Source organism: Etheostoma cragini, chromosome 11, assembly GCF_013103735.1.
Source record: "Etheostoma cragini isolate CJK2018 chromosome 11, CSU_Ecrag_1.0, whole genome shotgun sequence".
Lineage (NCBI taxonomy): Eukaryota > Metazoa > Chordata > Actinopteri > Perciformes > Percidae > Etheostoma > Etheostoma cragini.
The window spans coordinates 20,359,616-20,385,396 of record NC_048417.1 but is presented as its reverse complement, the minus strand read 5'-3'; the positions used below and the strand labels follow the sequence as shown (position 1 = coordinate 20,385,396).

General features: G+C 38.8%; 1 protein-coding gene across 1 annotated transcript; it reads left to right on the top strand.

The window, feature by feature from the left end:
- Positions 1-1,698: 1,698 nt before the first annotated feature.
- nxph2a (neurexophilin 2a) lies at positions 1,699-21,700 on the top strand. The gene is made up of 3 exons (XM_034885642.1): positions 1,699-2,511; positions 2,637-2,784; positions 18,820-21,700. Exons 2-3 carry the CDS (start codon positions 2,740-2,742, stop codon positions 19,564-19,566), a joined length of 792 nt encoding a protein of 263 aa, XP_034741533.1. The 5' UTR covers positions 1,699-2,511; positions 2,637-2,739; the 3' UTR covers positions 19,567-21,700.
- Positions 21,701-25,781: the final 4,081 nt, after the last annotated feature.

The window sequence follows — 25,781 nt, the reverse complement described above, 5'->3', positions numbered from 1 at the left end:
TCGGCGCTCGGGCCCTAATAATAATTCCTTCAGTTCCAATAGGGCCTTCGCCGCCTGTCGGCGCTCGGGCCCTAAAAAAGAGCCTTTTATGAGAAACTCTTGTACTAATGTAGTTTTGATGTTGCTGCAAACTATGAACTGATTGCACAGTTCTACCAGGTGATGGTGCCAAAGCCATAAAAACAACAACCGAGTGGATATTTTCCGGTAGTTTACTGTACCATTAATCAATAATCCAGGGGGAATTCCCATGTACAGGCCCTTTTTCATTTCAGCTACAAAAACTTAGTTACAAAACCGGGACACATTAGAGGTTTCCAGTAGCCAACCATTGTGAGAGTGAATCAGTTACATGGTCCCATCAATCTTTTCTGAGACAAAATGTAATTCATAAAAGTTAATAGCAGTCCAATATCAGTGTTCAAAGTTCAGGCCAGTTGGTAATATTCCAAATGACATTAGACAATATTGTGTCTAAGTTAACATAACATGTATTTGCAAATATCATATTCATGCCAACTGTAAAGACTGTAGTTTACACATTGTGAGGTCATTACATTCATACTTTTCAGGAAAGAAAGTGTTAAGCCCTGTGTGCATAGCAAGCACTGGTGTGCCCTCCCTCTCTTTCTTTCTCCTCCTGCTTTTATTCAAACATGTCAGATCAAATGTGTGAAAGAGGCTCTACTGAGGAGGCATTATTGGTATTTCAGTTTGGAATGTATCCAATCATGATCTGCTTTGGTCTGCCTGTATGTAATTCTACCTTCAATGAAAATACACACTGTCATGTGAGAGGTCCCTTTTAATACCACCAAGTGTAACTTTAGATTACATTTAGCACAAAGTATCCATAGCCATATGATGAAGTGCCTGCGTTTCCCCTTACAAGGACTCTTTAACTCTTTCTTTCTTTATGTATGTAAACACACCCCAATGTTATATGGTCAAAAATTACTAATACTTGTGTCATAAAAATGAATGGATTGAAAAAAAAAGAGTTTACAAAAACTCCCAGATGATAGACACAAGAGATGGATGGAGACATGAACGGATCTGGATGTATTGTGTATGAGGAAGAGGGGACCTTTACTATGGATTGGGTACTAAAGTCTTTTAATTAGTCTGCAATTCAAATTCAATATTTGAAATGGGGTGATGTTTTATTTGCACGCAGCGACTATTTCCACAGAAAGGATGGCATGCATTAAATCAGAAGTCTATTGTTGCATTCAGTAGAAAGGTAATACATTGTAAGGAGATACCTTCACGTTGAAATGATACTGCCTCATTGCTGCAATCAGCAACATTTTGTTCTGAACGCTCTTCTTGTGTTTCATTGTGTCGCATTCATACATTACCTGTATTGCCTAAGTACTTCTAACACTTCAATCTCTACCACACAGCCATTAAAGCTTAAATGTAGAGAAAGATCATACTAATTAAAAACACTAATTATATGAATCCGATTATTTAAACTGCAGGATGTAACTTGAATATTTAAGTAGGAACTAACCATTTTACTAACCACACTGTAAACTAATTGCAACTGCAGTCTTCTCTATAAAGAGAGTTGCTTGGCTGTGACCACATGGTGGTGCCACGGTCACACAGATTGCTAAAGTCCAAAATCAGCACAACGTTTGACCTTTTGCTGTCCGCTCTGTGGTCAGGACTGCCGCGTCAGCCAGTTTTCAAATGAATAAAGATCACTCGACATAGTGATTATTTTTTACTACTGGCATCTTTCTAATAGCCCTGTAGGGGATTTTTTTGCAAGTTGGAAGTCATTATTTTGTAAATTAAAATAATACAGTTTTGTGTGCATTTTAGACCTTATTCGTGGCTACAGTTGCTCCAATGTGACTGAACGTTTACCACCAACGCTTATTAAACTACCAGACATGCGAGATTACAAGTATAACGTTTAAAGGGTTAAAACGTGGACGTGTTGCCGGACAAAACCTGATAACAGTGACATCAAGACTCTTACTTACTTACTTGTCTCCTCGACGGAGCAAGTGAGACTTCAAAGGTAGATCTTTGGTCTGGCTCTGTGCACGGATGCGCACCGACCTTGGAGTCTCCAGACGCGCAGCGGAGGATTTTGCGCACTGAAATAAAGTAAGCTAGAGCTGAAGAGAGCGCACAGCGAGCGGACTGCTTTCTGACAGACTGCAGTCCTGTCACTGGGGTCCGGGCTCACTTGGCCATACTTTACCTTGCGTATCGTCATTCTATTGATAGAGAGGGGAATATATAGTCGGCAGCTTATTTTGGTTTGGCTTGATTCGCAACTTAGAGGACTGTTATTTCAACTGAGCCATTGTAGCCGTCTCACATTGTTTGTAGAGACATCCAAGTGTCCCAGCTGCTCAGGGAGAATTCACTCAACAGCCTGAGAGGCGGAGACGTTTGAGAGGATTTTAGGACTCTTACCCGAGTGGATTGAACAAGGATGATTGTAACCGCTTAACTCATCTAACAGAGGTAGTAGTACATTAAAAAACGGTAAGGAAAAGTTTTTTTTCATTTTCAAAAGCTAAGATTCAAATCTACAATCTTTGAGGTCCTCCCAAATTTACAGTTTTTTTGAAAGTGATTTTACATTGTCAATGTTTTCACTTTTCTCACAGGTGATCACAGCAATGCTTCAACGACATGTGCGTCTGCCCCTCTCCAAATCTTCCAGAGGATTTAAGCGCCGCGCATTTTGAATAAGTCGAGAAGTCATTGAAGATGAGAGCTCTACAAACATTCCTGTTTCTTTTCCTCCTGCACCAGGTGAGCTGAGAGGGAATAAGAAAATAATATGTCTGTGATCACAAGAAGGCTTTAAGAGAAACTTAGAGACAGTAGGCTAAGTGGCTTTACTGTACTGAGTGTTTTTATTTTTATTATGCTCCTGGTCCCTTACAAGATATTTATCAGTCAAAGTTATATATCTCTATATATATATATATATATCTATATATATATATATATATATATATGATATATATATTGACTATATTTACATATGTTGTTGATCTGTGTGAGTTATTGTAGATCTGCATTATATAGCTCATGCAATGTGATTAATCAATGAACACTTAATGCCAGATGACATTTCAATAAATTGCTGGCGTCATATTGTATTTGATACAGTCATCAGCACCAAATATGCTGAATTTATCATGAAGGATTAAAGGCATAAGGCTGTTTTTTTGTTATTTGAATTTATCTAATAAAATATATGAAATATTTTATGAACATAATTTTTAACATTTATTAAGATATGCTGAAATTTTAAATTTCTGCAGCCTACATAAAAATATATTTCACAAACACAAATAGCCAAATCTATCATATTACATTTTTCAGAAGAGTATTGCTACTACTCAACTACTTCTGCTTCTGTCAATAGCCATAATTTCCTAACAATAATACAGAACATGTACGTTACATTCTGAGTAAATGTGAGCACAGTGCTCATTATATTAGAATGTATAGTTCTGCAATATTCATAATTGAAAAGTGGAGTAAGTGTACTTTAAAAAAATAGATTTACTGTTCACTGAATATTATTGATATGCCAGCTTGCATAGATTATAGCTTCTTTCCACCGTGGTGAGTCTGCCTCTGTCACGTATGGTTCAGAAGACAACTGCCTATTCCTTTTTTTTTGCCATAAATAGTTGTCTGGTTAGAAATAGTGGTTAGTAATCATTTATCATTCATTTTGTTTCCAGGCTTGAACAAGGTTTGACCTCTGTATTGAACCCTCTTTTTTCCGTAGTAAAATGGAGGGCAGAGTTAAAAACTCATGAAATATGATGAGTGTGAACAATAGGTAAAAATTGCAGAACCCACATGTTTTCAAAGCCTGCGCTGATCCTCCTGTATGACTTATACAATGTGATGAAATCACAAGTCCCTGTGAATACATGTGAAATTATTAGCATTTAGCAGAGTTTTATTGCCTTGACAGAAAATTTCAGAATAGTCTATTGTTATTGCAGGAAATAAGCTCTCAAAAAGAAGATCATAAGCTTTAGGGACATATAAAAGTATTTTCCACCATTTTTATTTCAATGGCTACTGATGTCCTCTATGGGCAGTTGAATTAAATACCGTGCTTTACCGTGATCATCCATGCTTTACGGACTCTTGCTGTGATCTGAACGGAAAATGCCATGATATTGAAGAAGTTCTTCACATCTGTGCTATCCTCAAAGACGGCTTTTTTAAAGATAGCAATGAACTATGCAGATGCAGCGGCAAAGTGCCGTCTGCTCTGGCTGCTGTTGTTATCAGCCTTGTGCCTATTGGGAGCTCTACCTCCAGAGAGAGAGAGAGACGCACAGGCGGCCTCCCTGGAGAGGTTCTCTTCATATGCCTCAGTGGCTCCCCTCCCAGCAGACCTACCACTGTCTGACTGGGGACATATTGGTCCTCAGTAATATTCCCCCACCTTCCAAAGGGTAGAAAATAATTAAATACCAGGCTGACGTTAACTGAAGGCATGACATATGTACCTAACTTCTTCAGCTGCAAACAACTTTTTCCTTAGTATGTATCCTTCGTAGAATAGTTAACTATGAGGACTGTAAGGATGTAACTAGGGTAAAATGTGGCGAAGTTGCAATGCTTGATTTTACTGGACGCACCACAGACATCTGAACCCACACTGAAGGATACATTTACGTTGTTTTAAGTAGAGATTCGGTGTCTGTAGCAGCATCACATACTTGGCTGCCTCCTCCAAACCATGAAACCAAAACACAAACACTTTCACTCTTGTGACTTCAAACACACTCATACAAAAAAAAAGCAGAACATGAATCAAGTGGTGAAAATGTAACCTCAGTCCCAGCATCTGTTCCATGCCCCAGGGACAAATAAGAGGGTCAAAGCCATCCTGGGAGAATCCATTTTTCCCCATGACATCTGCTGCCTTTACCCTGTGTGCAATGACAACAGAACAATGTAGATGAAGATAAAGACATACTTAAGAGCCCTGCTCTTTGCCATCTCAATCTGCCTGTCCTGCCCCACAGATTACATGCAGGAAAAGTGGGTTATTCCAACACTGCTCAGGATTAAGTGTGAGAAGACGTTGACAAAGTCTATTACACCTTTGTATCTTAGTGCCGGGGTAAGAGCTCTTTGGTAATGTTATGTCATGACAAAGCATCTATCTGGCCCATGCCAAGAGGATCAGCGGCGGCATTTAATGTATATCTACCTCCTCTGGTACAGTAAATGCTGGCCAGGATCGCACTGAGCAGGGCTGGAGCGAGCATCCTGATAGAAGGGTGTGACGCATTAAAGAGACAAAGCTTAGCTGGTTACTCATTTAAACTGAAGATGTCTTGTCCTCTGGGTTTGCTACATCCTTGGAGTTCATCCCTGCAACTTTGATGTGCACTGATTGAAGGGATTACAAGTCATTTCCCAAAGGATTTGGCACACATTTCAACAATTATTTACATGTAGTCACTTGATTATTTATGTGTTCATGTGGGAAATCATTAGACCAAGAAAGTGAGAATGTGAAGTAAATTTGGTTCAGTTTTAGCCGCTAATATTATTGTAAAAATCTGCCAGAGGATTTTTTTTCTTCTTCCCGCCTGAATTTCTTTCTCTGCCGTGCTGGAGCGAAACAGTGAGGCTCTATTCAAAGTTAGAAAGGGCTCCGGCAAGGACAACAGTTTTATCCCTGTGTTCATAACAAAACACAAATTCAACATAAATTCCCTCTCTAAGGACTCTTTAACCCTTTTCCCCTTCCTCATGCTCAATTAGGTTTGGTTTTATTATTTATTTATTGTATATTTAAAGGCAACTAACACTGGGAAGAGTAATACAATGTACAGTGGGGGATTAGGAGAAGCTCTTTAATCTCATGCTTCTGATAATACTGCATAGGCTGATTGATTAGTTTTTCAGGAAGCTTATGTCAGAAAAACCTAATCCGTCTTTGGATTGTGCCAGCCTTGTAAGGTTTTCCGTGCTGCCACTTTATCATGGCGGCGAATTACAGAGCTGCTGGGCTGTGATAAGGTCCTCGTCTCTTTTACAGACCCCACCGCCCAGCCCCCTGCACCCCTCCTTTCCCTCTGGACAATAAAAAAAATTGTGTTTATATTCTTCACATCCCTGCTCTGCCTGGTCCTCACATCAACCTCTCCCAGGATTCGCCTTGTAAGAAAAAGAGAAAAAAGAAGTGGAACTTAAGTCTTCAAAAACCCACCAGAGAAATTTGGTGCGGACAGAGAAAATATAAGAGGAAAAAGGCAGGCAGGCAAGTCGAAATTTCTTTGGAAGAAGTGATTAAACATGGATTCACAGAGTGAAGGGGCCTTGTATGCATGTGGTGCCTTCCAGGAATCATTTTAGGGCTTACATGGTGCTGATGTGTATTTGTGCTCATATTGAGGTTACAATCTTTCTAGCCAGAAGGCTTGACTAGATAAGCCCTCATAAACAATACTGTCTGTGGCATTTGCAGTCTTCAGCCTGTATGTTGTCTCAGACCTCTGAAGGAAAGGTTGCTATTTTTTGTGCACTAAATCCCTCAAATGTATCTTGCGGACACTACAGGTTGTATTGACTCTATTGAACCTATTCCTTTTCCAATTATCAATCATAATTGTGTGTGTACTGGCAACAAATCCATGCTGAAGGTCCTGAAATGAAAAGAAAGATGGTCCGAATGATTAATAGGTGGGATGCAATTGCCCTTTGCATTGACAATAATCATAATCTGGCAGCTGGATGGACCATTAACGACTTAACTCAAACAATTATGAGCAACACAATTACTCCTCTCCCCCCCCCCCCCCCCCCCCCCCCCCCCCCCCCCAGCTTCTCTCATGATCTGAACTGTTAACAATGAAGTGAAGTTCTGAGCAGCTCGCACCCACTGTGGCAGCTCTGGTGCAGGAAACATTATGTTTAATATGATTTTGAGTTTCCTGTTCTTGCTCCACAGCTATGAATTTTTATGGCCGATGTGCGGCCCGAGGCAGTGTTAGATCTGGAGGCTCCGCTACCTTATAGCATTGTCATTACCGCTCTGCAGGGTCAGACACATCCGGCACCCTCTAAAGCACAAGCTCGCTGTTTAGCGGCTCTTTTTTTACGGTCTGCATCGCTTTTCACTGCTGTGCTGCAGCAAATCAAAATGTGGAGATGCAGTTTATATACAGCAGGTGTTTTGTCTGAAACGTGGTGCAGATGATGGAATATCATCAGAGGAATCGGGCTGTCTCTTTTTCTTCCATTAAATCAAATATTTCAATAGTTGTGTTGTTGCTGTACAGCTGTGAGCTCTCGATTTATGTTTGAAATGCCAGACATACGATCAGATACGCACATTACATCACATAGAACCACGACTCTGGTCGGCACAGAAGCAAAGTTTCTGCCACTTCTCAAATACTTTGACATGTAAAGTTCTTAATTACCATGTTGTTTGGCACTTTGGAGAAGGCGATCACATTACATGTCAGAGGTTGGAAAAATGATTGACCTCTTTAATTAAAGGTGTGTTGCTTTCCTGTAAAAAGGCAAGGTGTGACAGCTTTAGAATAAGTACAATAAATCTCCTTTCTGATTATTTTCACTTTTGCATTTCCACCTCTGCCTCTGGGCTTTGAGGCCTGTCATTTCCAGCCCTAACAAAGCACTGTCAGCTACCCTCTGTCTTTGTATATTTCTTGTGAAGTACTCGTCTTCTGAACTACTCACAGAAAAAGGAAGCAACGTCTTCCCTGCTCTTGTTTCTTCTTCAAAGGGAGCTGTTTCTCTGAAATCAGCCAAGGCACAATCTGCTTTGAGAACAGAAACAATTGCTCTGTCAAATGTAGCGGACGTATGTTAGCGCAAATCAAGAGAAAACATTTTTTGAATTAAACAAGCGAATCATTTATAGCATGGGTTTGAAGAGAAGAAAACCCACATACACATGCACACAGGCGCACACACACACAGAAAAAAACATTTAAATGATGTCTCCCTGAGAAGAAAGAGGAAATACTAAAAAAACTTGAAATATTCATGTCAGAATAGCATGGAATGCCTCCTCAAGTATTAGCTGAGGAGTTTTACAAGCATGTTTACAATTGTTGTACAAAGTAGAAGGTGTTACAAATTGGTCAAGAGAATGGCAATTACACTGAGTCCAACATGCTTAGTGGTATTATCCTGCTGAATCCCTGCTATCAGACATATGGAGGTTTGCTGCAGGTGTCAGGAGCCAGCACAGGAGTTGCTGCTTTGACCATGTAAGGGGATTATGAAACTGATGATGCGTTAAAAGGTAACGCCTGCCTAAAAGTGAAGTGTTCAGGGCTTTGCTGCTGTCACATGTGGCAGGTGCTGAGATAACACGAGTATCCAGATTACCTGGAGGATCTCGTCCCAGAGCCCCTCCTCTTCCTTCTTCTCTCCAGTGGGATCTTTGCGAACACTTACTCAACACCTGACATCATCACTGCATTTAAATATCCCACAAAGAGCCGTTCTCACTAACATCTCACTTTCACCCGCCGGGCATTGTCACCAATGTGTTGTAGGTGAAAAAATGAAATGATGATGATCCCCTGCAGCTAAGTCACAAAGGAGGCACGCTGTGGTACAGTATAAACTGTGACCAAGAATGCAAATTTGATTTGTATTTTTTTTCATTCAGTGAAAGCATTGGATGCACAGTAAATATTCTCAAAATGATAAAGCGTCCTCCTTGATGTTTTACAATTCAGTTTTACAAACACAAACACTATGCTTGTTACAAGCACACACAGTGAAGCACAGCAGCACACAAACATGCAAAAGATTACAACTAAAAAAAAAAGACTGTTTGCCATAAAACCATCAATAATCCAAGGTACAAACAGGCCTGGCTTTTAAAGGAAACAGGAGATGTCACTCTGATTGGTTTATTGCATGTTACGCCCAAAACACACCTATGATTAATGAAGACACTAAGTACAACCCTTTTGAACCCTTCAAACTAGCAAAATTGGATTCGTTCACGCTCTAAATGCACCTGTGCCATGAGCTTCACGCCGATAAAATAGGGCCCTAATGTGAATACATCAGTTGTGTTAGCCCATACTATAATCAGTGATGGGAATAACAACGCTACAAGATAACGGCAATACTAACGGTGTTACCGTTTTCAGTAGTGAGTAATCTAATTGATTACTCTTCCCATCTTTATAACGCTGCTATCGTTACTGCCAAAAAATGGACCGCATTACTATAATTGAAGCTGTTTTTTTTCATCAGACCAACTTGACCTCTGAGCCGAGAGTCAAAGACTTTTTTCTTCCTTGGTTAGTGGGCCGTGTACGAGACAAGCGCATAAATGCTGACGATTGGCTGAGTAAAATTTCATGGTAAGCCAATCAGAGGTAGAGTTGGGCGGGTTCATAAGATGTAGTCGGACAAATAACAAACAACACGAGCGTGTGAGTCAACGAGAAACAGGTATGGCGTTATGAAATCAGGGAGAGAGGTAACTTTTCCAGCTAAAGATTTCCCACCGTGGTCAGAAAACCTAAGGGAGACATTTTGTTTCTCTCACAATGACTCTAGAGTGGCTACTCGCTCCAAAGCTAATCGCTGTCCCTCTCTCACTTCTCCCTCGCTCCATCAAACACACACACACACACACACACACACACACACACGCGCCGGCTCAAAAGTATAAACATCAGGCTACTTACATTATTTCCAGTAAAAAGGGTGTATATATTTTTTATTTATTTTTGCTATAGTGCTTAACAAGCATTATTAAATTTTGCCAAGTTTTGGCCTTTTGAGGGGCAATAAATATCAGCAGTTCCAAAACATTTATTGTATTATTTGTATTGATCCACTAGATATAATATCTACAGACATGGTATTTGATTCTCACATTGAGTCTCACTTTGTCCCACAGCAACATTAAAAGAGTTTAGATATGTGCACAGTTTCTGGTAATAATGTATTGTTTTAAGTGTCCATTTTGTTACAATAATCAGATTTATCATAAATAATTGAACATGCACATGTATTTTATGCTCTGTTAAAGAGAGGTGGAAGTGGGGTCACATTTGAGCATTTAAAAAAAATGCATTAGCTACTTTTATAAATTGTAACCAAGTATCTGATTTTGTTACTTTTTGGAAGAAGTAACCAGTAACTTTTACTTTTACTAATTACTTTTTAAAAGTAACTTGCCCAACACTAACTATAATAAAACACCTACATGGACCATTCAGCTTCACAGCAAGTACTTTTACTTTAGATGTTTTAAGTACATTTTGCTGATTATACTTGAAACCACATTTTAAATGTAGAAGGATTACTTGTTGTGGAATATCTTTTGTTGTAATGCTACTTTGACTTAATCCCCGACTTCCCTCACTGAATGTGAATCTCAAAATAATTTAGTCAATGTTCAAGAATGACATGAGTTTGAGTTACATGGCCAATTTTGAATTTAATTTAGAAGACGCAGCAAACCAGCTATCGATTGCTCCAATATAAAAACTGATCAAGAACAGTAGTGCTGTGTGCAATATTTCCACTAGTTTATGTACGGTGGCCTGTAAGTTGTGGTTGGTCTACACAAAGGATGTCCTGGCTTCATTGCAAGATAACATTTTTTACACCTGATTGAATTGGACTTGCTCTTCATCAGGGCATCAATGGAAAAGGATGTGTCTAATAAATTTCTGTTGCAAATAGATTTGGCTAACATTTATTTTACCCAAAAGAAAAGATGATGCAGATGACTGGAAGCTGTGGCTTTGTTGCCTTTATGCACACATAGAAAGACAGGCTACTAAGTTGATGTAATACTCTTTAGAGCTATTGGTAGGAATGCTATAATAGGAGCTATATGTGGTAGAATTTCCTGTAATTTGTTGTGTTGGAAACACTGAAAATACGTTTTTATAATTCTTTGTTGGCAGCTTCCACACTGCAGGTGAGGTAATTTTGCGTGATTTGTGCAGTTTAGTGTATTGCTTCCTGTAGGGAAATGCTCTCTAATGATACTGAATGCTTCACTTAGACGACTCATGCAAACAGAAAAGCAAATAGAATTCTGTGTCCAAAAAAGATGAGGTGTGCCGTGGTTTCAGTCAGTGTCGCCTGCTGGGAAGAGAGGAAAGAGAAGATTGTGACACTATAGTCTAATGTCTCACATCATAGGATTTATGTTAGGCACAGGAGGGTTTGTTACGTGCTGTAATTTATGCTAATCATAAGACGTGAGCAGATATGAGTGACATCCTGAGTTTTCAGATAATATTTTGCAGCAACATGTTTGCAAAACAGGCTCTTAAACATAGTTAATTTGAGTTGAATATACAACAAACACATGCGTTATAACTCTATGAGCTCAATGTGTTGTGCTGTGTTTGTATCAGAATAAAACAAGGCATGCATGGACAGAGAATTTCCATTGAGAACACATTTTTAATTTCTTGAGGAGGGCAGTAGTGAGAGCTCTTGCTGTCTATCATGGCTTTAATTGTCTTTTCACTTCTCCACCATAAAGGTCAGAGGGCAAGGATAGCTTCAGATCAACAGCTGTGGCGCTGGCAGATGTAATGTGTCTGAGTAGAAAATTGTCTAATTTTAGTTTACACAGGAAATTGCTAATATTTCCAATTGCCCGCTTAATGTTTAGGATTGCATTACACAGCATTTGATCATTGCACACCTTACGAAGCCCTAAGGCATCATTTATGGTTTTCTGTGTGGCTGATTGGCGTCAGAGCGACTGATTTTCCTTGGCATTCATCAAGAGACCAACATGTCGCCTACCTGACTGTCTTGATAGACACCACTACATATTTTACTGCAATGACAACGATATGATGTTTGCTCTTTAGGCATTTCCAGCACATCTGTCAACAGTTAGAGGTGAAATCAATGTACTGTCGAGATACAGAAATGGTGATACCGCTGTGATTCTAGTTATGAAAACCTCAGCGTTACTTTCCTTTGGGCCATTCCCTCCCCTCACACCATCAACACATGCTGGTCTGGTGTAAATGTACAGAGGTATCGCCAGCACGAGTTTTAAGGCTTTTGAAGGTCTGCATTACCATCTCACAACCACATAAATGCATCTATAAATGTAATAAATCTCACCCTTTTTTGGCTCCAAATGTAATAATACATTACTTCTGCTTCTCTAAATCTTTGCCAATATTGTTCTAAGTATGTATATGATGAATTCAGCCACAAATTCAATTTTCAATATTGGATCTATAAAATCTAAAAGCAGTAGTGTTAAGATTTTAGAGACTGTGATCGGTCTCATTCTCACAGAGGTCAGGTGGTAATGGCCTAAAGGATTGTACTAGAAGGGAGTAGATATGACACACACACACACACATACACACTAACCATAGCCTTCTGTGATTGGTAAGGTGCCCCCGGTGTGGATTTGCTTTTGCGATCCCCCACAGTGCTGAAGCACCTGCCATGTGTTTCCGTGGACGGCCTCAGATTAAAAGTGATGGCTCTGGAGCGTGAGGCTGTTCCAGCGATCAGAGCACCAATCTATTCTTCAGCAGCGTGTAGACTCTAAACTCTGGGCTGCCTAAGCGCCTCCAGGGCCTTCTCTCCTGGAACTGGCTCTGGTGTGAATCATTACAAATGATATGCCCTGTAACATCAGGAGGAAGATGGCTGGGGAAGGACGTGGAGCAGGGGATTGCAGGTGGAGAATTGATTTATTGTGAGTGGAGCCGCCTGTCATGTTTGATGCTTGAAAGCAAGAAGCTGCAGTATAGGGTCCAGCAGTAATGGCTGAGCAGCTCGAAAATGGCAGGTGTTGTGATGCAACAGTGCTAGGAAAGTATTACGTTAGGCAGTGGTGAAGCCGGTATAATTTCTGTGGGATGTCCAGATTTTTACTACGTAGAAGCATATCAAGTTAATGAAGCTTCAGACACAGAAAATTAGCAGAGAAATAAATTGCACCACCAAAGTGAGGTCAATTTGCACAGATAAATCCATGAAGAACAGTGGAGTGCTTCATTGGAACAGCTCTGCTTGCACTGATGAGCAGGTTAATTGCCCATTTTGTTTATTGTGAGGGAGATGCCTGAAACCAATTTTCCCCAGGAGCATAGCCAAACCTTATGTGCTGGAAAATAATCAACTATGGAAAACCCCAAAACAGATTATTTAACCTGGCTGATACTAGGAACTTATATGTAATGAGGATGACACGGAGGCTCCCACACAGAACCAAAAAGACAGAAAAGCAGATCTCAGTTCATGAGTTGGGGACAAACTGTCAACTATGCCAGGTTGAGAGATTCCATCGTCGGTGTCAAAACAACACTGTAGCCTTGCCCCGCGGCCCAGAACCCATCACAGCCGAGCACAATGTCGCCGGCTGCTCACTGCAAATGCATTTTAATGCCATCTCTTCAGATGATCCAGGAGCCAGATGTCACTAGCTTTTTAATAACTTTCTAGAGGCTAGTTCTGGTCACTGTGGCAATTACCTTTATGTCAGGCCTCTAAAAGATATGTCTACTCACGGGACAAGCAGGCAGCCAGCTCCATAATGCTCATTACAGATGAATGTCGAGGCCGATTCATCCTGACTCAGTGTGTGACTCGCTGCTGCTCAGACCTCTGTCAGTGTTTAAGTTCCACTAATACCTCTGGATGGCATTGATTGACACAACGTTAAATCACATAGTACATGTGGCGTAAGGACAGAGCCTTTAAAAAATAATTCAATACCAGTGTCATTTGTGGATGTTTAACGTAGCTTTTATTTAGCCAAAAAATGTAATAGAGATAGAAAAATAGCAATAAAAACATAAACAATTAAAAAGTTGCTAATTGGATTCACACAGATACATTATGTAGAAAGGCATAGAAATGTGTTAATGAAAACAAGAAGAGAATAATGTTTTAAAGGAGATACACACAACCCACACCTTTTGATATACTTCACTTCATAGGTTGAAAGCAGATTGCATGCTACATTAACTGGTTTTCGTCAAGACAGTTTGTAAAAAGACTTTAAAAATAAAGGAAGCACTTCTACTTTGCCGTTGATCCCACAACCAAGGTGCATAGACAGAGAGTTTCACTCAGCTATGAATGCACTTTTGACACACACACTTTAAAGAATGTGGCAAAAAGGTCTAGCAATAATTGCTTGTGACGTAAAATAAAAGGCTGGAGATGTATAGGTAATATGCCCAAGGTGCATTTTTCTCCTCTGATATAAAAAGCACCAACCTGTCACTGACAGCTACACTAAGCGGGAGTACTTTGAGGATGTTGTTGAGGATGATATAGCCAAAACTCACTTTTCCCAACTTTCATGCTGGCTTACTATGTATTAATGAGGCAAAGTCATAGTAAATGGTATAAACACTTTTATTCACACTTGAGAATAAAAAAAAAAATCTAACAATAATAATGACCAAATACTAATTTTTCAACATAAATGTTTATAAAAAAACAATAATTTCCGATTTGGATTCTTTGAAATTGGTTATTAAAAAAAAAGACATTTCCCAGTTGGAAACATCTCAAAATGTAATGTTGATGTTGATCTTAAATTACTGCAAACATATTTTTGACATTGCCTAATGCAGTTTCTTGTTATTTATCAGACATTTGGCTGAGACTGATAAATCTGTGATAAACTGAAATTGACGGATAATATCGGCCCTGCTCTGATATAAATATCAGTGTATTTGGCTTGATATAATATAATCAGCGGAAGTGTTTGTTGCAAATTTTATATAGCAATCTTTTAAACGTTTTGTGCAAATAAATCTAATATTTAAAATTAATTTGAAAACAGTATGGGGTTAGCATGCCTTAAACATCTGCTAACCACAAAATAGCTTTGATGGCTGGAATTCTGAACAATTTTCTGTCCAAGCTCTCTTTATTTGCTCATCAGTCCACAATATTTATTTACAGCTGACTGTGCATCTGAATTAACTGAAGATGTAACATTCAGAAATTGGTCTCGAAAAAACATTTCCACAGTAGAATAAAAAAAGAAGTGGTGTCTATGATACACTCATTACTTTCTAATTTGCAACCTTTGCTCCCAAGATTAAAAAGTGTTAATTTCAGCAATACTCTCTCTGTCAGATGTGATATAAATTATGATCAATAAATGTAAGAAATATCTATTGATTGGAAGCTTTAGCCATAAGCAGTTTCAGTATACAAAACAAATAGATAAAACTGGTTTCAGTTCGATTTCACTATTTGTGATCATACGTGGTGGATAACATTACTGACAGCATTTATAGTTCACCCACCTTTATGTTTACTGCCGTCTACTGCCCACAACATATTGTAGACCTTTGACTGCCGTGGTATATAGATGTAATATCTCTGCTTGGGGGTGTTTCTGTTTAGGATGAACTGGAAAATGAAGAAGCTAAGTCACACAGATAGATATCTGCAACATTTGACACTCGTCACTTTGCCTTTTGCTGTTGAAATGAGGTCTGGTGTTTTCAGCTCCATAAGTCTGCAGTTATTATCATAATAATGTCTTGTTTCAAGTCGCCCCGAAACGCCTCTAGCACAGCAGCGCCGATTAAGAAATCTTAATTAGGCTTTTGTAGATTCTCCTTCATCAGACCTTGCCTCTTTTTTTCTACAGAGTCCTGTTGCACAAAAACTCTGATTCTTTTAGTCTGTTTTTAAGAGACACCACTTTTGCCTAAATGAACGAGGTTTTATAGTTTGTGTGTGTGTGTGTGTGTGTGTGTGTGTGTGTGTGTGTGTGTGTGTGTGTGTGTGTGTGTGTGTGTGTGTGTGTGTGTGTGTGTGTGTGCAGGGAGACAACGAGAGAGAAAGAAACCAAACCAAAGCCTATGTATCAGTGCAAGCTTTCAAGTTCCCAGTGTTTCATCTCTCCCAGGGCATATACGTATTAGATATCCCTCTGCTGATCCCCTTGTTGTCACAGCAACTTCCCCAGTTGCTCATCATGCTTAAACTCCTCTCTCATTTCCATTATAATCATCCTATACAAAGCTCACCTGAGATTTACACTGAAAGACAAAATTTGGTTTCACCTATTAAGCTGCGCAGCATGACACCCAATGTGTAACGGATATAACAGCTCGGGCTGGTGGGAAGACTAGTGTCTTCCTTGCTCGCAGCGGTGAAGAAATGTTCTTGTTGGGAGCCCGCCGATTTTATGTTGAGCAATGCCTGTTGTGATGTTGCAAGAGTCAAAGCAAAGCTGAGCTCACACAAGGTATTACTAAGTGAAAGTATCATTAAGGGAATACCGCCACTGGAATTGGTTAATAAATGACTGTGGATGTGATGACTACACAGAGGGACAATATTACAGTGTTGCTTTATTCATCCATGTTTTCAGGTAGCAACTGTCTTAATTAAGCATTGTGAAGGCTGATGGATGGGTCAGGCTCACTGTCCGTGGGAAGACATATTGATTTCTCATTACAAATACAGATAGCTGAGCCATACTATCTGCTTGCTACATTAAGGTGTTACTACGGTCTGGGACATTACCAGCATCCCAGTGAAGAATAGCTCTAATTAAAAGATACGCATTTGCACAACATAAGATGTACGTAGCCATTTCACATTTTGAATGGGAAGCTTTATAGGAATATGAATGCGGAAAAACAAATTGTAGCAGGCAGACCTAGTTTGTTAGCTTTGTACACATGTGCCTCAGTTAGGCTTACAGCAAAATTATAATTAGTCTGGAAGTAGTGCACAGCAGCTCAGCGAGAATTCAAACAGCCGCTGCTCAGTAGTTTCAACATCTGCTTCTCTCAGTGATCCCTACAACCGGGCCCGGGGAAAGCCGGCACTACTAATTACTAATAAAACTAGCAAAGCTTATTGCCGTGAATTATTAAAGCTTTATCTGAAGTGGACCAGGAATCACTCCTGAAGCTAAAAGGCTTTAAGGCACAGGAAGGGATCACAGTTCATTGCTGTTTCTGGATTAGCACCTACTTTACCATACTACAGCCTGAGAAGCCTGGTTTATTGTTGGGAACCATTACAAGCTAAAGTTCATTTGCACGGGGTATCTAAGAATAGCACAGCTGATGTGAGACCAGCTCACATGTTAAGTCCAGGGGATTTGCATTGTCATGTAATCTGACACGTCATCCTAAAATATTATAAGCTTTAGGCAAATATGAGCACAGTTGAGGCTTATCGTTGCATCCAAGATGATTCCCTTATTAAGTACATTTCTTGATTTATTTGGTGCTACTTGTGTCTGAATAGTTTCACAGTGAGTCATGCCATTTTCTTTTGTTCTGAACAACTAGAACGGCAACTACATATAGTTTTGGGTCATGCTTGCCAAACATGACCCAAAACACTTTTTACTACACAGGCCTGCCAGCCTCCTCGGCCACCACACACATAAAAGCATCCTTAACATCGTGTAACGGGTCCTTTGCCTCAGTTGTTGTTGTAGATGTTACATAATTGGCAAGTAAGTCAAGTGAGGCTCATTGAGTAGATTCTGTCGTTGATAGTTGAAAATGTAGATTTGAGTTTAAAGGAATAGTTTGAAAATACTCTTATTTGTTTTCTTGCTAAGAGTTAGGTGAGAAGATTGCATGTTGTGCAAGCTACCACCAGGCCTCAATTAGCATGGCATAAAGACTGGAAGCAGAAGCAGACCTAGACTGGCTCAGTCCAAACGTAACTTAGAACTAAACTAACTAAATTAGTGAGTTGCTGGTCAGCAGATTGCTTTTTACTATAATAAAGTGGCTGTGCAAATTTTCAATAAAATGTCACTTTCCCTACTACTGAGCACTCTCTTTGAAGTGCCAGCATCTGTTTGAAAGAAATGTTGGAATGTTTCAACAAAATGTTTCTCAAGACTGTGTGTAGCCCTGATGCCAGTCGAACTTAGCCCTGCTCACAATATTCAAGGTTGGGAAATTCAGTCTGGACTTGATCCGTTGTGGAGCAACTATGCTCGAACCAGACCAATCAAATTGTCTGGGCGGGCTTTATACAATGATTGGCATATGATAAACAGTAACATAATCAACCACGTCACCAAAGAGCGCTTGGGTTGAATTTGATGGCTCCGGCTGGCGAAATGAGATGTGTAGATTTCGCCATCGGTTCTGTTATAGAAGATGACAGCACATTCATTTTAAAAGAGGAACAGAGAACCGGAATCAAGGCATTTGTCAATCGGGAAGATGTTTTTGCCTTCCTACGGAATTTGGCAAAAGTTCAATACATCACATAAATCCTGCTCTGACTGGTTGTAGGTCTGCCCGATTGAGTGTAGAGGCATTTTCTTCCCTGGTTTTGATTGAAACACGCCCCATAATCACAGCCAAATGGAATAGTATCAGACTCATCTTCTGACTAGAATCTGAGTATGACGACGTCAGGCTACCTTTGCTGTAGTTGCTCCCGCATTTCCTTAAGTAATTCTTAACTTGCAAGAGGGTGGCTCCATGCTCATTGTGGGATTTTGCTTCTTCTCCTGTTTAGTGCTGAAGTGATGTTTTCTTTATCTTTTAAAGAATTGCTACATTTTTACAGTGCAATCACCAGAGATAACTCAATCCTTGTTGAATTTCCTTAGATTTTCTGTTATGTAGAATGTCTGGTTGGCAAAAGTTATCACTGCCCAAGGGAACCACATTGTGCTTCGTTTTAATATCTTTGAACAAACTAGAAACATTAAATGCATTACTGTCTGTGCACCAGTACTGTAAAGTTACATATCAAAAAGGTCACTTCATGCCACTTAATGTTGTTTTTCTGTCTACCTTTGCTCTGCTTCCTCTAAAGGTCACATGCAGGAAAGTGAATGGAGAAGCCACAGAGCTCATCGAGTGGGCCGACAGTAACAACGAACAGAAGATTTCTCCCACGGGGGCCAGTCCACGGATCCTTAACCCCCTGCGTTTGTTTGCCAGGGGCTCCCCCGGGTTCAAGAGCAACATGAGGGAAATTACATATTTACAGAACATGGAGGACTTCTGGGACTGGTTATCTAACCAGACAGATGTTCAGGGCGCACAGGCCAGAACTAAACGCAGACCCATCGTTAAGACTGGCAAGTTCAAAAAGATGTTCGGGTGGGGAGACTTCCACTCCAACATCAAGACTGTGAAACTCAACCTGCTGATCACGGGGAAGATTGTGGACCACGGGAATGGCACTTTTAGCGTCTACTTCCGCCACAACTCCACAGGCCTGGGGAACGTGTCAGTCAGCCTGGTGCCGCCCTCAAAGGTAGTGGAGTTTGAAATTGCTCAGCAGTCCACGCTGGAGACCAAAGACACCAAATCATTCAACTGTCGCATTGAGTATGAGAAGACTGACCGCAACAAGAAGACTGCCCTGTGCAGCTATGACCCGTCCACAGTGTGCTATCAGGAGCAAACGCAGAGCCATGTGTCCTGGCTGTGCTCGAAGCCCTTCAAAGTCATATGCATCTATATAGCCTTTTACAGTGTTGACTATAAACTGGTGCAGAAGGTATGCCCTGACTACAACTACCATAGTGACACGCCCTACTCCTCCACTGGATGATCTAGCTGTTGTTAGTATGCATCATCCTTTTGTCTGATCTCAAATTATGTAAATGTCAACCTCTAAGCTCTTTGTCCCAAAATACCTAAATACATGAAACATGTTGCAAACATGTTTGTAATGGGACACACTCTAGGTGCATTATTAAAAAAAAAAAATTAAAAAAACTTTTGTGTATACAGATGAAACACCTGAGAAAGTTAGGTATCCAGGGACTTGGTTTAGGGGTTGACTTGGGATTCAGAGCTAGCTACCAACCCTGGGTGACTCCTTCCCATTACAACAGCACATGTTCTCCATAAAAACACTGGTATAATTAGCGTGTCCAGATGTTTTCTTCAAGGCTAGGCCACAGGCAAAGAGCCTCCCAGTTGGAAGTGCATAGCAGGCTTCTGTGCCAGTGCTGCATTGATGCTAACATTGTCAAAAAAACCATTCTCCCCTCATTTAAACAGTTCTGGAAGGAAATATGAAAAGACCTTAATTCATGTTAATAATTACAATACCGTGATGTGTGAATGGTTATTCAACATGGCATGGCATTTGATATTTCACATTTGAAACCCTGCTGACTTATTAGACAAAATGATCTGTCCATTCCCTATGAAGTTGAGCTAACATCATTTGTATCTGTTAACAGAACAAAGGCTGGACAGTGTCTATTATTTCAAATTTGCTTGACAACTGGGTATTTACTCAAGCAGCTCTGAATAATTTATATGACCGTATAATCTATATTTTAGCTGTCTTTCTATTATCATGACTGGAATAGCAAAGTATGTGTCCATGACTAAATAAACACATCTAAGCCCCAAAACAAGCAAAGAGCATAATCATAAATCACTGCACAGACATATGTATGTAGGTACCCATCCATGTGTAACATGGCTGCTGCCTCGTGTGCTCCTTAAAATGTTTTTTTTTTTTTTGCTGCAATCATCATAAGGTATGTGTATGCTAAACTGGTCTGAAATCCAACATCTGTGTTTGCAGGATGCACTTTGAGGCATCAGCCTGCTAAGCGGGCCCCGCAGTGGATTAATATGTTGGGGGTGGGTGGGGGTGGGGGGGGCAGCGTTAATTGCAGGACAGGTGGATTTAGCGAGTCTGGCAGACAATTATCAGCACTTTGTCATGGTCCTGCCACCAGTCCTGACATTACCTGTCTTTAATAGGCTTTAATTAGCCTGGGAAATTCCATTTACCTAAGACCAAGAGTGGAGAAACCAAAAGAAAAAAAAGAAGAAAAAAGGCACAAGTACAAAATCCGTCTGGAATTTTAATGAGACGAGGGACCTACATTTTTAAATGTCATACATTCCCCAATTCTACAACCGGCTTAAGTTTACTGACTGTTGTGTGAAAGTGGATAACATCCAGTCTTGTAATAAATGGTGAAATGTCCTTTAACGTAGCAATCACTGAAACAGTTTTAGAAGGTTCTGTTGAAAAACATCAGTTTTACACTTGAATTGTCATAAATGTTGTTGATTGTGTTTATCCAGGGTTTTTTAGACTAGGGCATGTGCCACTGACTAATCACATGGCAATTCTTCCTGTTAATGTTACTTTATTTGCTGTATCTCATGTCTTTCCCCAGTAGCTGTAAATTATCTTGTCACATTATACACACAAGGAGAGGTGTACGATAAGGACATTATTAAATCCGAGTTGATCTATGTTGATGTTTTTGTTCTACTCCTTTGTGCAAATGCTGTGTGTTATTGTGTAACGCTTAAACTAACCCTGTTTACAGCTTTAGAGTAAACAATGTCAATTTATTTAAATTTTTCCAGCAAAATCTGTATCAATAAGTATAATGTTTATTACATTTTTTTGGTGTTAAGAGATATTATGTAGATAGATGTAATATGTATTGCTCATAGATTGCTTTTATTTCCATTTTTGTAATCCTTGCAGATTGTACCTATATTGATTTCCTGATTGCTTAATCTTGTTACAAAAGTTTCCTCTAAATATGAAAAAAGAACACAGCTGTGTGTAAAGTGTAACTAAAAATGTTCATTTTGGAATATTTTATTTCATAGGGGGTTGTTAAAATGAAATTGTACAGATCAATTTAGGTTTGTATGGCATTAAACCTTATTTGAACTTGGCTCGCAGCATATTGCCACACTGAGTCAGCTCCAGTCTGTCGGTGCTCACAGTTGTTTCATTTCATTCCTACAAGCACTTCTCAACAGGATAAACACAGCATTTTAAGAGGAACATTTCAGTGTAGCTTTTTAATGGGCAATAAATCTATGTCCACAGGCGTGGATGATACCAGAGGTACACCTCAGGGAGCACATCCATTTTGTTGTGGCCATCAGGGAAAGGGGTCTTTTCATCGCTTCCATTACTCTTATCTGATCAGGGTGAGGCACCCACTCTTTATAGCCATCAAGTCACACCAGGCTTTCCCGCTGCACACATCCACATCCTTGGGAAACTAACTCATGTTAACATACATTTCACTTCTCATATTTTCCAGTAGTGATATTATTAGACACCCAAATAATGAGCTATGAAATGCATTTCCTGCAAAACATGTGTGTAAATACTGTAAATACTGAAAAGCTACATTAAGATCTAAAATGGATTGGTGGCCTAAATGCGTAATAAGAAGGTGAAGTAGGGAGAGTAGTTGAAAAAGCATGAATGGTTAATTAGAATGAATTTTCATGAAAGGTTGAATAACACCACACATGATGTAAATGTGGAATATTTTTTTGAAAATCTGAAAGTATCAGTAAGTGGAGAAGAGAAAGACTATACAGTCCAGACTGGGGATCTAACCAAGGGTCAGAGTCTGCGGTGCCCGCTTTCCCAAGATGGGCAGAGAAGTGCTAACCACTGAGCCACCAAGAAAGTATGTTGAAAACAGTCATAGCATAGTCTGTTGGAAATAAAGTGTGTGAAATGTGAAAAAGGGTTATGAAAAAGTAATACTTTATAAAGTCAGTGCTGTGTGTTCAAAAGTGATAAAAAGTAATTGTATAGTATATCAAAAAAGTCATAGATGGGTATCGTCTGTATAGTACGTTGAAAAGAGTCAAAGTACAGTATGTCGTATATGTCATAGTAAAGTATGTCTGGAATAACATGCAACCTCTACATGGCCCCGACTGGGGATTAAACCAAGAGTCACAGCCTGCAGTAATTGTTTGCTTGAGGAGTACACCCTAAGCCACCATGCTTCCAAATAATGTATGTCATGGAATAGTACGACAAAAAAGGCCGTTAAAAAGTCATAGTATGGTATGTCAAAAAAAGTGACAGTCATAGAATAGTATGTTGGAAAACAGTAATAAAAAGTGATAGACTATTAGTAAGTCATAGTATAACATGTGGAAAAAAGTGACTAAAAGTGAAAAGTCAGTGTAGTAATGTATTGTATAGTATACTAAAAAGTCATGGTATAGTGTAGTCTGTATAGTAAGTTGAAAAGAGTCAAAGGAAAGAATGCAAAAAAAAGTCACAGTATGTCGAAAAAAGTAATCAAAATGTCAGTACAGTATGTCAGAGAAAGTCATAGTATAGTTAGTATATCAGACAATTCATTGTATAGTATATCAGAAAAAGTAATAAAAAAGTCTTGGTATACTTCGTTGCAAAAAAAAGTCATAGTATAATATGTTGTAAAAAGTGACAAAAAGTCATAGCACAGTACAAAACAAAATAAGTGATAAAAAATCATACTTTAATATGTCCAAAAAAAGTCACAGTATACCATGTCAAAACAAGTGATAAAATGTAATAGTTTAATATGTCTAAAAGAAGTCATACAAAAGTCATAGCATCGTATGATGAAAAAAGTGATAAAAAGCAGTAGTATAGTATGAAGAAAAACGTCATAGTATAGTAAGTCAAAAAAGTGATTAAAAAGTCATAGCATAGTCTGTTGAAAAAGGGATTAAAAAGTAAGTCTGGAATAACAGGCAAACTCAACACAACTCTGAAAAGGCATAGTATGGTATGTTTAAAAATAGTTGTAAAAACTCACAGTGTATTATGAAGAAAAAAGTCATAGTATAGTATGTTGAAAAAGTCCTTCAAAGTCATAGCCTAGTATGACAAAAAAAGGGATAAAAAGCCGTTGTGTAATTTAACAAAAACAATTGTGGTATGTCGAAAAAAGAGATAAAACGGCTGTAGTATAGTATATAAGAAAAAGTCTTAGTATAGTATGACAAAAAAGTTATAAAATAGTCATAGAATTGTATGATGAAAAAAGTGATTGAAAAAACCTAGTATAATATGACCACAAAAGGAATAAACAAGCCGTAGTATAGCATTTCAAAATAGTCTTATTATAGTATGACAAAACAGTCTTATTATAGTATGACAAAAAAGTCTTAGTATGGTGAAAAAAGTCACAGAAAAGTATGTCTGGAATAAGATGCAACCTCTTCACAGCCCTGTCTGAGGATCAAACCAAGCATCACAGTCTGCAGAGACTGCCTGTTAGAGTAGTGCAAACCCCTGAGCCATTGAAAACATTCATAGGATAGTATGTTATTAAAGATCATTAAAAAGTCATAGTATGGTATGTCGAAAAAAGTCATAGTAGTATAGTATGTCGGAAAAAGGAATAAAAAATTCATAGCATAGCGTGTTGAAAAATGTTCAATCTCTAAATAACTCAATCTGGGTATTGAACCAAGAATCATAGTTTGCAGTCATTATCTTCTGGAGCAGTACAAACCCCTGAGCCATTTTTTTTTTTAACAAAATCGGTTGTTAATGTTACATTATAGCATACTGTAGTATGTCACACAAGTCATAATATGATATGTCATTAAAAGAAATAAAAAAGCTGTGATAGAGTATATCAAATAAGGTCTTAGTATAGTATGACAAAAAGTCACATTTACCTAGTCTTAGTATAGCATGTCTAAAAAAAAATTATAAAAAAGTCATAGTAGAGTATGTTTAAAAAAAGTGATAAAAAAGTCCTAGAATAATATGAAGAAAAAAGCCATAGTAAAGTATGTAAAAAAAGTGATAACATGTCATAGCATAGTATGTTTAAAAAAGTCATAAAAAAGTCAAAGTATAGTTTGTCAAGTCATAGCATAATATGACGGAAAAAGTGATAAAAAAGTCACAGTATAGTATAAAAACAGAATCTTGGTATAATATGACAAAAAATTTCATAGTATAGTATGGAGAAAAAAGTCATAGTAAAGTAAGTCTGGAATAAGATCCAACCTCTTCACAGACCTGTCTGAGGATCAAACCAAGCATCACAGTCTGCAGAGACTGCCTGTTAGAGCAATGTAAACCCCTGAGCCACCAACCTCACACTGTAAGGCACATTGAAAACAGTCATAGGATAGTATGTCACAAAAGGCCATCATAAAGTCATAGTTTGGTATGTTGAAAAAAGTCATGGTATAGTAAGTTGGAAAAAGGGATACAAAATGTATAATATAGTGTTTCGAAAAACAATTGGAAGACCATTCAAACACTTCATAGCCCCCAATGGGGATTAAACTATGTCCCACAGCCTGCTGTCATTATTTGCTAGAGCAGTATAAACCCCTAAGCCACCCTCCTTCCAAATATTGCATGTTGCCAACAGTCACAGAATAGTATGTCATAAAAAGTTAGGGATAACATTTTGAAGTGTTCTGAAAAACACCTGGTGGAACATTAAGACTCAACATAGCCCTAACATGGGATTAAACCAAGAGTCACAGTTTGCAGTAGTTATTTGCTAGAGCAGTAAAAAAAAAAAACTTAGCCACCATGCTTCCTAATAAAATGAAGTGATAAAAAAAGTCATGTTGAAAAAGCATAGTATACTATGTCAAAAAAGTCATAGTATAATGTGTTGAAAAAGTCACAATATACCATGTCAAAACAAGTGATAAAAAGCCATGGTATAGTATGTCTAAAAAAAAAAGTATAAAAGTAATAGTATAGTATGTTGAAAAAAGGGATAATAAAAAAAGCGTAGTATAGGATACCAAAAAAGTCATAGAATTGTATGGTGAAAAAAAGTCATAGTAAAGTAAGTAGGAAAATATGTCACAAAAGGCCATTATAAAGTCATAGTATGGTAAGTCTGGAAAATATGCAAATTCTACAGAGCCCCAAATGAGGATCAAACCAAGCTTCACAGTCTGCAGAGACTGCTTGTTAAAGCAAGGCAAACCCCCGAGCCACCAACCTTACAAATAATTTACATTGGAAACAGTCTGGCCTTT

Coding starts and splice junctions, on each gene's coding strand:
- nxph2a (XM_034885642.1), top strand. CDS start 2,740: ATGAGAGCTCTACAAACATTCCTGTTTCTTTTCCTCCTGCACCAG. Junction 2,785..18,819: donor TTCTTTTCCTCCTGCACCAG/GTGAGCTGAGAG, acceptor CTTCCTCTAAAG/GTCACATGCAGGAAAGTGAA.